The 13,877-nt window shown below is 51.0% G+C and overlaps 1 protein-coding gene across 5 annotated transcripts in view; it reads right to left on the reverse strand.

Moving 5' to 3' along the window:
* Nucleotides 1–248: 248 nt before the first annotated feature.
* Nucleotides 249–13,877, reverse strand: part of CRYL1 (crystallin lambda 1) — a 130,447-nt gene continuing 116,818 nt past the window's right edge. For 4 of the 5 annotated variants that reach the window (XM_030307518.1, XM_030307484.1, XM_030307500.1 and 1 more), the window contains 2 exons: nt 7,895–8,000; nt 249–755 (listed from right to left, as the gene is read on the reverse strand). In XM_030307518.1, the coding sequence (XP_030163378.1) occupies nt 499–755; nt 7,895–8,000 (363 nt within the window). In that variant the 3' untranslated portion in view covers nt 249–498. Of the gene's footprint in view, nt 756–1,135; nt 1,243–7,894; nt 8,001–13,877 lie in introns of all 5 variants that reach the window. The other variant, XM_030307492.1, reaches the window with a different exon arrangement.

The following is a 13,877-nucleotide window of genomic DNA, read 5'->3' on the forward strand; positions in this document are numbered from 1 at the left end:
GAGTGCCCAAGGGCGGGGCAGTCGGAGGAGTTTCCCAAACACGTCTGACCATAGAGCCCCAGGGCACTCACCGTAGAATCCACTTTGGGAAACACTGGCCCCAAATGGTGCATTTTCACCGAGTGGCTGACGAAGGAACCAGAACAAAGTGTTTGCTTACTCACTCGTCATGGTCACTATGAAATAAGTCAATCATTTTAGAATCAAACACCGGTCTTTCTCAGAAAGACCGGAAGAAAAAAGACGTCTTTATGCAATCAAAAACCTTTATTCAGAATAAGCATTAGCAAAATGAAGGCAGTTGCCTCAGGGCCACGGAGTACTCAGAAGCAGATCTGACAATGATTACGAAAATACTTTGCTACAGATTAAAATACGGAATCACACTAAAAATAAAAGGTGAAGATCCTCAGACGATTTGCTCTCTTGCTTGCCCAGGTGGCGGGGAGTGACCAGCCCTCGGGCCCAGTGTGCTGGGAACCCACGGCGGGGACGCGATCAGCCCCGCGGCTGTGGCCAGGCCCCGGGCCTCCACGAAGACTGCCCGGCTCCCCACTGGTCCCGAGTGGTGGGGTTGGGTGCTGGTGACTCCACCGAACGGGACTCCCGGTAAGGAAGGCCGGTGGCTTCACAGGGAGCTCTTACTGGGACGGCATCTGCCTTTTCAGCTTGGCGAGTCTCTGCAGACATTCGTCCCTCCACCGCCGTCTGGCAGCTAAATGCTCCGGATCCGCGGGAACCTTCAGACACATGGCCTGGGAATAGGAAGAGAAAAGACAAGACAAAAAATCCCAGAGCGTGCAGAGGAACTAACGTACCAGGAGAGTAACTGTTCCTAGCTATTCAAACTGTGCATTTGCTCTTAAAAACAAAAGCAGCTTAGTAACCCCTCAATTAACATAAACCTTCCGAATCCACAGAGGCCTGCAGCTCCTCTGAGACCATTCAGACGAGCCACCAGTTCATCGGTCACACCGCTCTAAGGTCTCCTGTGACCACGACAGGACCGTGGACGCCAAGTCAGGAGTGAGGAACCACCAGGATCCAAGGCAAAGCCTGGCTACAAATAAAACGTCACCTGTGGCAACAGGGCTTCCCCTCGGCCCGCACGAGTCTCTAGAAGGGGTCTGCGTACCTGGTTAACTTTTTCAACAGTGGCCCCGGAAAACTCTGGAATGGGTCCAAAAGTCTTGAGGACACGTTTCATGCCTTCACTGTATCTGTCACAGTAGCTTAACACACCTGAAATCACGAAAGCAAGAACCCACGATATCAGCAAGAACACCATAAAACTCCAAATGAAGAAATCTACTCAGAGGGTCTCACCCTAGCTCAGGCTTAGGTTCTTCTCCTCCTGTGGATGAAGAAAAGGTGCAGGGGGACGCCCACCGCAGTCGGCTGGCCCCGGGGAACGAGCGTCCTCACCGATGTCACTATTCAAGCTTTCCATCAGATCTTAAAATCCTGAAAAGTGACGGCACCCTCGGGCCTCTGTCAGCGCCTCTTACAGACTTTTGGGTTGGCCTGTGTTCCTGCACTGATTTGTAGAATATCACATGCAGTTCTATTTTCACCAAAAAGGTCTCCAACAATGCGTCTGTAAGGTTACTTCTGTGAATGGCTCGAATGCATTTAAAAAAATTTTTTGACGTTTATTTATTATTAGTGAGAGACAGAGAGAGACGGAGCATGAGTGGGGGAGGGGCAGAGAGAGAGGGAGACACAGAATCGGAAGCGGGCTCCAGGCTCCGAGCCGTCAGCCCGGAGCCCGACGCGGGGCTCGAACCCACGGACCGCGAGATCGCGACCTGGGCCGAAGTCGGCCGCTCAACCGACTGAGCCCCCCAGGCGCCCCTCGAATTCATTTTCTAAGAACCAAAGGTGTCAAAGCGCCCTAAATCCGCCCCGTCTCGCACTTACTCCCTGAGTTCTCGTCACCACTTTGCTGGGAGTCTGCACGGTGGCGGGTTCTCGGCACAGGCTGCATCTGCCTGAGAGGCAGGCTCCGCGGGCGCACCCGCTTCCGCTCCGGCCAGCGGACCGGCGCCCAGCCGCCCCGAGCCCGGGCCCGGGGCGGCATCTGTCCCCTGGCGGCGCCGCTCTGCACCTGCTCCCGCGGCCCCGGGGCCCCCGGGAAGCCTGGGTCTCGGGGGCCGAGACGCGACCCTAGGATTCTGGTGGAGACACCCAGGAAGAGGAGGCTCATCCCGGAGGGGAGGGCGAGAGGGGGACGCAGCGCGGGCCGGCTGAGGCCGAAGCTGCTATTCCTGTGGGCGGCAGAGGTGCCCCGGGAGGAAGCCCCAGGCAGGCTGCGCGGCCTCCCCACCCGGGTTGGGCCTGCCGGGACCCGCTCTGCAGGCCAACGGCCAGCTCGGCCCGCGCCCCGCCCCGCGGGCACCTGCGGCCGGGCCGGCGCGGGGGCGTGCGCCGGGACACGCGTCAGGGCCCAGGCCGGTCCCAGGTACGCGCACCGGAGGCGTCTCCCAGGCCCGGGCCCCGCCGAGGCCAGGCGCGGAGCCGCCTGCTATCCCGCCGCTGGCCCGTTTCCGACAGTTTCCAGAACCAGACTCCGTGGTCGGCGGGTCAGGCGAAAGAGCGAGCGAGGGAACAGATGCAACCGTGGGTTTTGCAGAGAGATCCCAGGGCGTGGCTCCCACCCACGCCACGAAAAGGGTGTCTGATTAAGTTCGAATAAAAATGACCACCGCCCGACACTCTTAACAGCTCCTTTGGGGCCTGGTTTGGGTGCGGCTACACTGACGTGAAAGCCTCAGTGCACTGGGGGTCCATCTTGGCTCAAATGGTTTCCTTTCTCTTTCAGAGTGCTCAAGTTAAACCCAATTTGCTCTTAGAAGAGAAACTGTTTTCAAGGGTACACATTTCAAGCATACCAACTTTTCTGACATTAGCACCTATAATTAAGTGGTAGATACTGTCGTTTCAAAATAAGGGGTTTCGAATAAAAACAAGGAGTTTTGTTTCCTTTGAGTAAGCGTAACTTGACAGTCGGGATTCAGGGAGGCTCCTAAATGTCCTACGCTGGCTAGCCATCTTGAATGGCATGGCATTTCTGGAACACAGAAAACCACCCGTGCGTTTATTTCCTTTTGAAAATTAAACATCTGCTTCACTTTATCCATTTGCTTATTTACTCGAACTAAAGGCGATAAAATCTAGACGCGGATACAGTGTGTTCCTTTCGGTGGGGCAGAGACACTAGAATCAAGCGAGGTATAAAGATACCAAACGAGAAGAAAACGGGAAAAATTCCTGTAGCTGAGGACTGCCCGCCTGGAATGAAAGCAGAGGCTCTCAGGGACCAATTCCACCCCCCACCCTGTGTGAGCAGTAACCCACAGGGTCCTGTGCACATACCGCGTCTCACTTCTGGATCACTTTACACCTGCTGAATGAGTGTTCGCCTTTCCCTGTCCCTGCGAAGTCATTTTAGTCTCCCAAGGGCTTTCTAGAACTTTTTTCCCTCTCCCTTTTGTGAAATCTGTCGTTTTAAAGGGCATTTATTTCTTCAAACCAGAATACGAGATAGTAAAAATCCTTGTCGCACAATTCATAACTTCCTCCGTACTGTTCAGGAAACCACTGAAAATTTCACTCTTACTAACATAAAAATGCTTTCTGTAACAGGCCCTCGGGCTCTTGGGACAAACAGCCCCGTTGTTTGTGGTGAAGGTAAGGAACGAATAGGGCGCGTGCCTGCAGACCGTCGCCCACCACCCGCAGAGAAGCTGGACACCCCTGGGAGGGCTCGCCCCCTTCCCCAAGATGCAAGTTCGTGGTGACTTACAGTCACGACCTGCAACGTCCCAGGACACTGATCGTTGCTACCGTTATTTGCAATCTGTCCTCTTCTACTACGCAGGTATTAAAGGGAGCGTTTTTACTCCATTTCCACCAATAACTTTGGCTTCTCTACACTATGAAAGGAGGTGCGTGGCAATTGTCCCATAATACTAATTTCACTGGAAATGGGGGGGAAAGGAAATCATTTCACCTTCTGTCCTTCTAGCCCATCCTTCCCTTACGTTACTACGAACTCGGGCCTTCGCCTGTGTTTTCTCTCCTCCACGTCCTTGCCCTCTGTCCTGTTCAACAATATACTTCCCAAAACTCTCTCGAGCTTAGCTTTTTAGAGGAGTTTGAACCTGATTTCTTAAGAGATGCTTATATGGAATAAGAAAAGGTGGGGGAGAGACGCGATTCTCATGAGATTAGATTCAGCGTGGCCTGCTGCTTTCTAAGTTGGAATTCTTCAGCTGCGAGCCCACAAGGGCGAGACAATGTGCTTTCTTGAACCTTCAACATAAGCCAAGGTGGGTGGAGACAGAGAGCGCCTTCCTCTGTTTGCGTTTATGCAACAGCCAACAGGCACACGGTCCTACTGTCACCCGCGGCGGCAGCTCCTGAGACGGGCTCTGGGTGTTCAGCTTCTTGGAGAGCCCTGACCGCTACCCACACCAGAGTCTGGTTTCCACACGGCGTATGAACCCGCACCGACGTATGAACCCACACCTACGTGAATTCACCTGCTTTTAAGAGGCAGAGTTTCACAGAACTTATTAATAAGGAAGATCAAAAAGGCCCCAAAGCACAGAGCAACATTATCTAACTCCCACCTGAGTGAGACCTCACCTGAGGTCAGGGAGGCGGGTGGAGACAGAAACCTACCTGGGGCCCCTTAACTCCACAAGGTCCCAGCTCCAGCAGTTCACCTGTTTCACTGAAGCTAACAGCCCTGTGTAAATGAGCCAAACCCAGCAAGTAAGCACCTCAATTAAAAAAAAAAAAATTTTAAAAAAGGACAAGCATCTCTACACAGGAGGAAATTTTACAAGGCAGGATGGTAAACACTGGCTTCAACTGGAGGTGATTTCCGGGGCCTGCCGATTCTCAGTCATTCTCCAGGTAGAAGTCAAGTCATGAGGCGCCCAAAAAGCTGCTATAGGTATCAAATGGGCAGTTCTCTTCGCTGACCCAGTAGTCTGAAAGCTTAGCAAAGAAACCATCCAAACGGTTGAAGTCTGGAGATGTCACTATTCTATTGCAAAAATGCCCTAATCTGTATTCATTCTGTATTTCTTCCCCATGCACTTGTGAATCTTTTGGGGAGAGTTAAAAAGGGAAAAAAAACCTGGAAGAGTAGTGAATTAAAAAACAAGACAAAACACCGTATGAACAGAATACTGATTAAGGGACCTCATCTGTGTCAGCCATCGAGACAAACATTTCCATCTGGCTTCATCCTCACAGCACCCTTGAAAGGAGTTCCTGCTCCCAGGCCCATTTGATGGGGGGGGGGGGGTACTCGCTTGCAAGAGGCTAGTTAGCTTAATGGTGTTTTGTTTTGTTTTGTTTAAGTTTTGAGAGAGAGAGACTGTCAGAGTGCTTAGCGGGGGAGGGTCAGAGAGAGGGAGACACAGAATCTGAAACGGGCTCCAGGCTCCGAGCTGTCAGCACAGAGCCCGACGCGGGGCTCGAACTCACAGACCGTGAGATCGTGACCTGAGCTGATGCTTAACTGACTGAGCCACCCAGGTGCCCCTAGGCTAGTTAGCTGAGAAATCAGGTAGGAACCCAGGCCGACTGGCTCCGCTGACCAGACCCCCCTCTTCAGAGAGTCTGTCCTTGCTGAGGGTGGCTTTTAAAATTCAGCCAAAAGGCAAAGTAGGCAAGCTGGCCTCCTGTTTTTTAGGTGCTATTAAAGACAAATCCTAAAATACTTTTACCACTTCTAGATAAACTGTAGCTTTAAGACTAATAACTAGCCTTAACCTGAGATGCTGGCTTTAGGAAAACGACATCAGAAAAAAAGAACCCTCTGCGTCCAATCTTGATATATCCTGGATGACACTATGAAGAATAATGAACATTTCCATCGGTTACAAGCCAGATCTTATAACACTCTAACTCTGGTCTTTGGAATGCTCTGAAGTTGAAAACTACATCCGTCCACCATTATCATATTAAGCCAATTAGGTTTTCTTATCATATCTGCTTTGTTTGAAAAATTGTTACGGGCCTCCTTCCTGTCTGCCACACTATTTGGTTCTTGAGTTTCTGGTTTCATTGGCTTCTGTTTCTGTTTGTCTGAGAGTCAGAGCTGTTCTCAGCTGTCTCCCTATTGATTTCTCATGATACCTGAGTTATCTTATTATTCTGAAGAAAAGAAAATTACAGAGAAAAACATGGCAGTTATCAAGCCGTGTTGATATGCATGCCAAGTGTTTAAATACGTTGGCCACCTTTAAGGTGCCGGCCGAGAAAGCATTTGAAATTCTCCCAGACCTTATTTTAATGATACTTCACAACCCTCGTTTCGCTTCTAAAGAAAGAGGCCTCTTTCTTTACATTGTCCTCCTGTGTTCAACCGTCCTCCTGCCACAAAAGATGCTCGTGCTAGGACAGAGTTCCCTGTTCCTGCAGCGGCTCCCAGCCACGCTCATTTGAGGAAGAGTCCAGTCGGGTATTGAGCCCCACCGGCACGACCCGCAGGGCACCGTGTGCGCACCTGCAAGACTACGTCTGGCGAAACTGCCCCAACATATTCACTGGAAGTCATACTTCATTAATTAGGGTGCTGAAAACTGAAGCATTACCAAAACATTGTGGAATCACAAAATCTCAGTCAAACAGACTCCTGATTTCCAGCTTCATTACAGGCATCTCTGCTCGGTATCTAAACATCCTGCCAGGTGGCCAACCAGCCCCAACTGCTCTATTCACCGTGCGCAGCATGGCCCTCTCCCTCAACGTCAGCCCCAGGAACTAGAAACTTCCTGCCATGTGCTGAGCCCAAACCTGTCTGTCTGCCACGTCCACGCCCACAGAAGACACCCACGCACGTACACACACACTTCTCCGCTCACCTTCTTCTGGATAAGTTCCAGTTTCTCAGTATTTCAATTAAGTGTGGACCGTTGGAGCTAAATACAACACTCCCTTTCTCTCCCTACATACGTTTTACGGGTATAATATAAATATTAAAATAACACGGCAATAATTATGTATGAAAACTATAACAACACAGAAAGGCAAAGAGGTAATAAAAGTTACCTGTAATTTCAACACTAAGAGATAGCAGGTACTGATGACATTTAGGTGATATTTGCCTAGATTTTTATTCATAGCATTTTAAACTTATTTTGTTTCAGTCTAGTGTAGGTTTCAGTGCTTGTTTTCCGAATGGCGTCTTGTGTCTGATTCACTTGAAGTGTGGCTGACAGTTTCATTCTTGGAAGCTTCTCACCTTTCTCAATCTATCTTCCTGTTAGAGTCGCTAGATCGTGGGCTCGGCCCTACTTCCCCAGACCCTCTGAAGTCGGCTTCAGTCGGCTTCTGAAGTCGGGGTGACTGGCCTGGCCCGAGCACCGCCCGTGCCCAGCGCAGCCCCCTCCCCTGCAGAGGCGCCTCCCCGCTGGCTTCCCAGCCTCCTGGCGGGAAACCTCCAGCTCCAAATGTCACACTTAGAAGTTGCTCAGATTTAGGCAGGAGAGACGTACGGCATTTCCCTATCTGTTCTCCTTGCCTCTGTAAACAGCCGCATCATCTTTCTCAGGAGAACACAACTTTCTGGGTAACGTGGCAAAGTCTCCATGACCACACGCATCTGTCTTTCTCTTCCTTCCCGCCTGAGTGCCCTCTGCCGCGCAGAGCCCTGGGGTTCATGGATTCCACGTGGACTGACATCTCAGGACACCACGACCTGTCGCAGCCCCCGTCTGTGAATTACCAGGGCTGGCCGCCGTCTCCTTCATATGATACTGTTTCTACCCAGTTGTTTAAACACAAAAAGGCAAAACTGTACTGTTTACAAAAGCCCTAAGAACACTAAACAGCACAGAACTCCCATCTCAGCCCCTACGGAAGCAAAGCGTACCTTCGGCATTGAGATGCATAGTTTCTAGGGGTCCGATGAACGCATACCGCATGCCCAGGCCATCTGACATGACAAGGTCAAGGTCGCTCGGAGACACTATTCCTTCCTAAATGGAGAAAATGGGGCAGCACACAGATGAGTCCTCTGGAGAAACAACGTTCTTGCCATCACTTTCAAGCTGACTCCTTTGGAGCACAACCCCAAAATACTCTGCAAAGCTCCAGAATAGTATTTTCATTCTGCATGTGTTTCACAGGTTTTGCGTGACAAAACTGTAACATATAAACAGATCCTGAAAAGAGAATATTTTGTGAGAGGGTCAAATACCAACTCGCTTTTTGCAGAGCTGCCATCAAGCTCCCATCTTTTTTTTTTTTTTTTTTTTTAATTTTTTAAGTGTTTATTTATTTTTGAAAGAGAGACAGAGTGCAAGCAGGGGAGGGGCAGAGAGAGAGGGAGACACAGAATCCGAAGCAGGCTCCAGGCTCTGAGCTGTCAGCACAGAGCCCGACACGGGGCTTGAACCCACGAGCCGTGAGATCATGACCTGAGCCAAAGTTGGACGTTTAACCGACTGAGCTACCCAGGTGCCCCAAGCTCCCATCTTATGTGTCAATCTCCACTGTCTTCCGTCCCCTTCCCTAAAAGCTTATGTGTCACTCGCAGCTTTGGAGAAGGGGGACCGGGTGAAGGGAAGGGAGAGAAGTAAGAGCAGGGCATTGGTGGGAAAGCACAAGAAGGACCTTCTACATATTAGCCTGAGATCTGGACGCTAAGACTGGAACCATCAAAAGAACTGAAGAGTCATCCTCCAAGCTTTGCCCGCCTGCAAGCCCAGCCCTGCCCAGCTTTTAATGAGTTCATAAAAATGACATCCTTTGATGAAATGCAGCTTAGAACCGGTGTTGTTTGCAAGGTGGGGCCCTGGAATCTTCTGCAAATGTGGACTGCAAAGCAAGAGGCAAGCTCTCATGTGTTCAGGTCAGACGTCAGATTGGCCATCTGCGTTAACTTGGCCTTTCTCTGCACAGCCTCGACCTCTCATGGCTTTTGGAATGAGCAGGGACGCATAAGCACCTGCGTGCGTGATCCAGGAGGCCACGGCCAGTTGAGTCTCCATCCGAGGATATCTTCACCTTGGGCAATTCAGCTGTCAGAAGGCAGATGGGGGTGGGGTGGGGGGAGGGGGAGGGGGAAGGCCGTCAGATTTCCCCCTGGGTCTTTGCTGGTCAGACTGCTAGAATTCCTGTGAAGTCTCCGGTTCCTTTTTCCTGACTGGTTTCTTTCACACAGAGCACGGTGAAGACAGATGCTCCTGCCTGACAGCTAGGCCACGTCTACCTTCCGTTAAGAAGCCACCGAGTGCGCCTGCATGGCTCACACCTCTTCCCTGGGCAGCCTTGCTGGCCCCCAGTCCCCAGCCGGAGGGGAGGACGGAGCGCTCTGCTGTGCAAATCGCAGTTCTGCCCACACCCCCAGAGGCACACCAGGCACGTGCACCCACCCGGCCCCCAGGAACAGGCTCACACAAGTGGCCCACCCTACCCCACCTCTTCTGCTCTGGAGCAAATCCTGTCCTTCCCTTGGAAGGACTGTCTGTTGTCCTGTTGAGAGGCTGTCCCTGTGGCAGAGGAAAGCTTTCATCACAGGGCTTCACCAGGCCCTCTGGCCAAGGAGGAGGCTTGTTTGGCCTCTAGGCAGCCCCGGGAGATCTGGGCTAGGCTCTCCCCGCTCAGGAACTGGAGGCTAGAGCCCGCCCCTGCTGTCCCTCCTCCTCCTCCTCCAGGGACTCTGCAACATCGCTACTTTCCAGACTTCAGAGTCACCTACAAGGTTGAGTGAGGAAGCAGATTTGTTTCCTCTACCTCCATCACTGCATCAGCCGCTGAGGGAGAAAACACCGGTGTCTCAGGTCCCTGGGGGTGCTTGGACCACCACGGCGGTGTTGGGGAAGGGACCAGAAAGGGGCTGGGGCCAAAGAACCAAAGAGAGCCACCCACGAAGGGCAAGTACCATTTAGGCATGCCTGAGAAACTCTGTTTGAAAGGACTGCTTTCCATCTAGTTTAGTGTGTGTGTGTGGGGGGGGGGTGGGTAAACAAACAAAGATGTGCATGAACCCACACACGTGGTTTAGAGAAGAATTACAAAGCACACCTCGCCCCCACCTGCCAACACCGCCATGCTGGTCTTCCTGGCTGCGTCCTCCTCCCTCCCTCCTGGAGGCAAACATCCAGACTTTTGTAGTAACTATTTCTCTACTTTTAAGACTTGCCATCTATGTTTATGTTCCTGAAGCAGAGCTTGCTTTTTGCCTATCTTCCTCTTCAAGACGGACTCACGCTGTGCATTCTTCTGTGGCTTGCTTCCTTCCCTCCACTCGATGCTTTTGAGCCTTACCTGTGTTGTGTGCAGCTGCGGTCTGGCCTCCCTCGTTGACATATAAAATCACAGTTTACCAATCCAACCTACTGCTCACAAATATTTGGGAACATTCTTGTTCCTGGCCCGCGGGGCACGCATCCAAGAGGAGAGCGGCTGTCCTACGGCACACAGAGCTTCGACTCGACTGGATGATGCTAGGTGCTTTCCAGGGGGGTTGTACCCGTGCTCATTGCCTCCGGCAGTGTATGTGGGTCCCCGTCGCTCTCGGCAACCTGTCCAACACTTGATGGTGTCACCCTTGCAAGGCGCCGCTGGTCTGCTGGGCTATCCCACTGTCTCCCCAGGTTTCCTATCCGTTTGAAATCATCCTACCAAATGTTCAGCTGGACTGCTAAGGAGACCAAATTAACTGATTCAGTTTACTCAAATGCCAACAAGTTTTACCCCTCTTCGCTTCTGGTAGCAAAGCTTTTAAGTGGGGAGGGGGCAGCAACAAGGAGGCAATGCTACACAAAAGGTCCAGAGTAATGTCCGGAACTGTCAAGAAACCGATTGTTGAAAGGACTCCCCCGCCTTCCTCTCCCTCCTCACCCAGCTCTCAGGGCCGGAAGGGTGGCTTTGGGTCCCCTCCCCAGGCTGCCTAAAAGCATTTGCTGTAGCATTCCTGCACCCTGTGAGCTCAGGAATGCTGTGAAAGGCAGCCAGGCGAGAGCTCTGCAGACTCTCCTTCGCCCTCCCTCGGGGTCCAGGTCAACATCCCGAACAGCCTCAAGGAGTGCTTGTCAAGGGACAAGGAGTGCTGTGTCCCTACAGCACTCAGACTGTAAAGGATGCAAATATGGACGCTACCTGCCACTTGCAATGCTTTTCGCCTCTGCTGTCTTCCTCTAAATACTGTGTTCAGCTGACTTCTGAAGGGCTTCAAGATACCCCAAAAGTGAGCCACCCACGAGTAGTAATTTTTGATCTGTAAGTATGTGAGCTAACAGTGACTCCGACTAAATAAAGCCTTAGAAGGATTCTCCACACTATGGTACCACACGGGGGGCGGGGGCAGCCACACTCTCCTCCAGTTCCCAAATGTTCTCCAAAATGACCATCTGTGTCTTATCAGTTACTCTTCATTAGTTGAACAAATGGGAAGAGGGAAAGAGTTTTAGTATCTTCTCTTCCTAAATCCTTCTCTCTGCCCCATCTGGATTTTCTGAGGTAGATTCTCTAAGTTTGAGTCTTTACCCAGAAGCCAAATGCAGAGAAAACAAATGGTCCTAAGTAGTCATGCAGCTGCACTCAGCACTGAGCCAAAGGTTCACACGAGGGCATTTTGCGGCTCAGAGCGCTTAATTTTGTGGTTAAGCTCCACTCCACCCGGGTCCTTAGTGACATCTGTGGTCTTGATGCTAATATTCTCAATAATAATTACAACTGATGATCACAGTGGCAGAAAGAGGTGCTTGAGTTGGTCATACTGAGCTGACAATCAGTTCCTTGGGAACAGGTGGCAAGCTGCACGCCCGTTTGAAGAGTGAAAGCCTGCCCCACTCCGGCGTGCCTGTGCCTCAACGAACATTCGTCAGTACAGACATCAGCACTTCCCCCATTCTGTGGCGAAATTCTCAAGTCACACGGACAAAGAAAAGCCCCGAGTGGTTGAAAGATTCCAAAAACTCATACAGAGCAACGAACACTAGACCCCTGTTAGTTTTTTTTTTTTTTTAATTTTTTTTCAACTTTTATTTATTTTTTTCTGGGACAGAGAGAGACAGAGCATGAACGGGGGAGGGGCAGAGAGAGAGGGAGACACAGAATCGGAAACAGGCTCCAGGCTCCGAGCCATCAGCCCAGAGCCCGACGCGGGGCTCGAACTCACGGACCGCGAGATCGTGACCTGGCTGAAGTCGGATGCTTAACCGACTGCGCCACCCAGGCGCCCCAGACCCCCGTTAGTTTAAAATCTGGTTTGCGGGCACCTGGGGGGCTCAACCTGTTGAGCGTCTGATTCTTGATTTCGGCTCAGGTCATGATCTCAGGATCATGGGACCGAGCCCCGTGTCCAGCTCTGAGCTGAGTGTGGAGCCTGCTTGGGATTCTCTCTCTCCCCTTCCCCCCCCCCCCCCCCCCCCCGCTTGCTCTTGTCCTCTCTCTCTCTCTAAAATTAAACCACAGGAGCACCTGGGGGGCTCAGTCAGTTAAGCGTCTGACTTCGGCTCGGGTCATGATCTCACGGTTCATGGGTTTGAGCCCCGCGTCGGGCTCTGTGTCTACAGCTCGGAGCCTGGAGCCTGCTGCGGATTCTGTGTCTCCCTCTCTCTCTCTGCCCCTCCCCTGCTCACACTCTGCCTCTGTCTCTCTCTCTCTCCCAAAAAAATAAACATTAAAAAAAATTAAAAAAAAAAGAAAAGAAAACGCAAGATACCATGATACAAACTGTAAGTACAAGTAAAGTTTTGGGGATGCATCAGGCAGGATCCCACCAGAGAGAGAACTCATAGGTTATATACACGTAAAGACATTTATTTTGAGGAACAGGCCTGTGTGATTGAGGGCGCCGATACGTCTGAAATCTGCAGCAGGAGCTAAGGGTGGGAACCTCAGTTCTGCTCTTAAGGCCTTTCAATTGATTGGATGAAGCCTTCCCAGGGGATTGAGAAAATTCTCCTGTACTTAAAGCCAACGGATTATAGAAGTTAAACTAATCACATTTACAAAATATCTTTATAGCAACATCGAGCCTATGTTTGACTGAATATGTGGGCACTCTGGCCCAGCCAACATGGCCCTCGCCAGTGGACAGAAGTTCAAGGCACGGTCCTCACCTTCAGATGGCTTGGATCTAGCCTTTGTTTGTGAGGCGGGGAAAGGAGAGAAGACACATCGAATGGCCCTCAGTAGGCAAAAGGGTGATCTGGTTTTCTGGACAAGGAAGAAGAAGGGGTCTGGCAGTACTGAGGCATGAATCTCCTGGGACGACTTCCCCTACTGATTAGCAGCTACACACAGTTATTTTTCCTTCTCGCAGATCGTCCCATTGTCATATTAAATTTTGATTGGATTCACGTATTTTTTGCACGCCCTCACTTTCATTTACTTTTCTCATTTTTCTTCATGCCATCTTTCCTTGCCATCTTCCACTTGTTTTTTTACTAATCTCCAGCTTCTGCTTTTCTTCTGTTTTGTGTTGCTCTACTTTTCACCATACCCAGACCTGAATTTTCAGGTTTTTCTTGTGCAAACACTGCTTTAACTTGGCTGCCGCCACCATCACCACCAGGAACACAGACACACTACGGAGGAACCCGAGCTAGGCCATGCACAAGTCCTTCTGCCCCTCCCAATCAGAGCTGTTGAGGCCTCGATCCACTGTCTCAACTGAAAACCAAGAGCCAGAAAAAAGGTTTATCTTAGGAAAATGTCATAGTGAAAAGCAACAAAAAAGGGCACGAAGGGGCCAGTGGGCTTCTTTCATTTTACCATGACTCTGGTCAGAGAGGCCAAGGAGCAGGGGTTACAGAAAGAGAGCCCACCTCAATCTCTAATTAGAGCAAGGACGGAATAGAGGTAAACCTCAGTGAGCTCCCCGCCTGCAAAGACGTTTCGGG

Source organism: Lynx canadensis, chromosome A1, assembly GCF_007474595.2.
Source record: "Lynx canadensis isolate LIC74 chromosome A1, mLynCan4.pri.v2, whole genome shotgun sequence".
In the NCBI taxonomy this organism is placed as follows: domain Eukaryota; kingdom Metazoa; phylum Chordata; class Mammalia; order Carnivora; family Felidae; genus Lynx; species Lynx canadensis.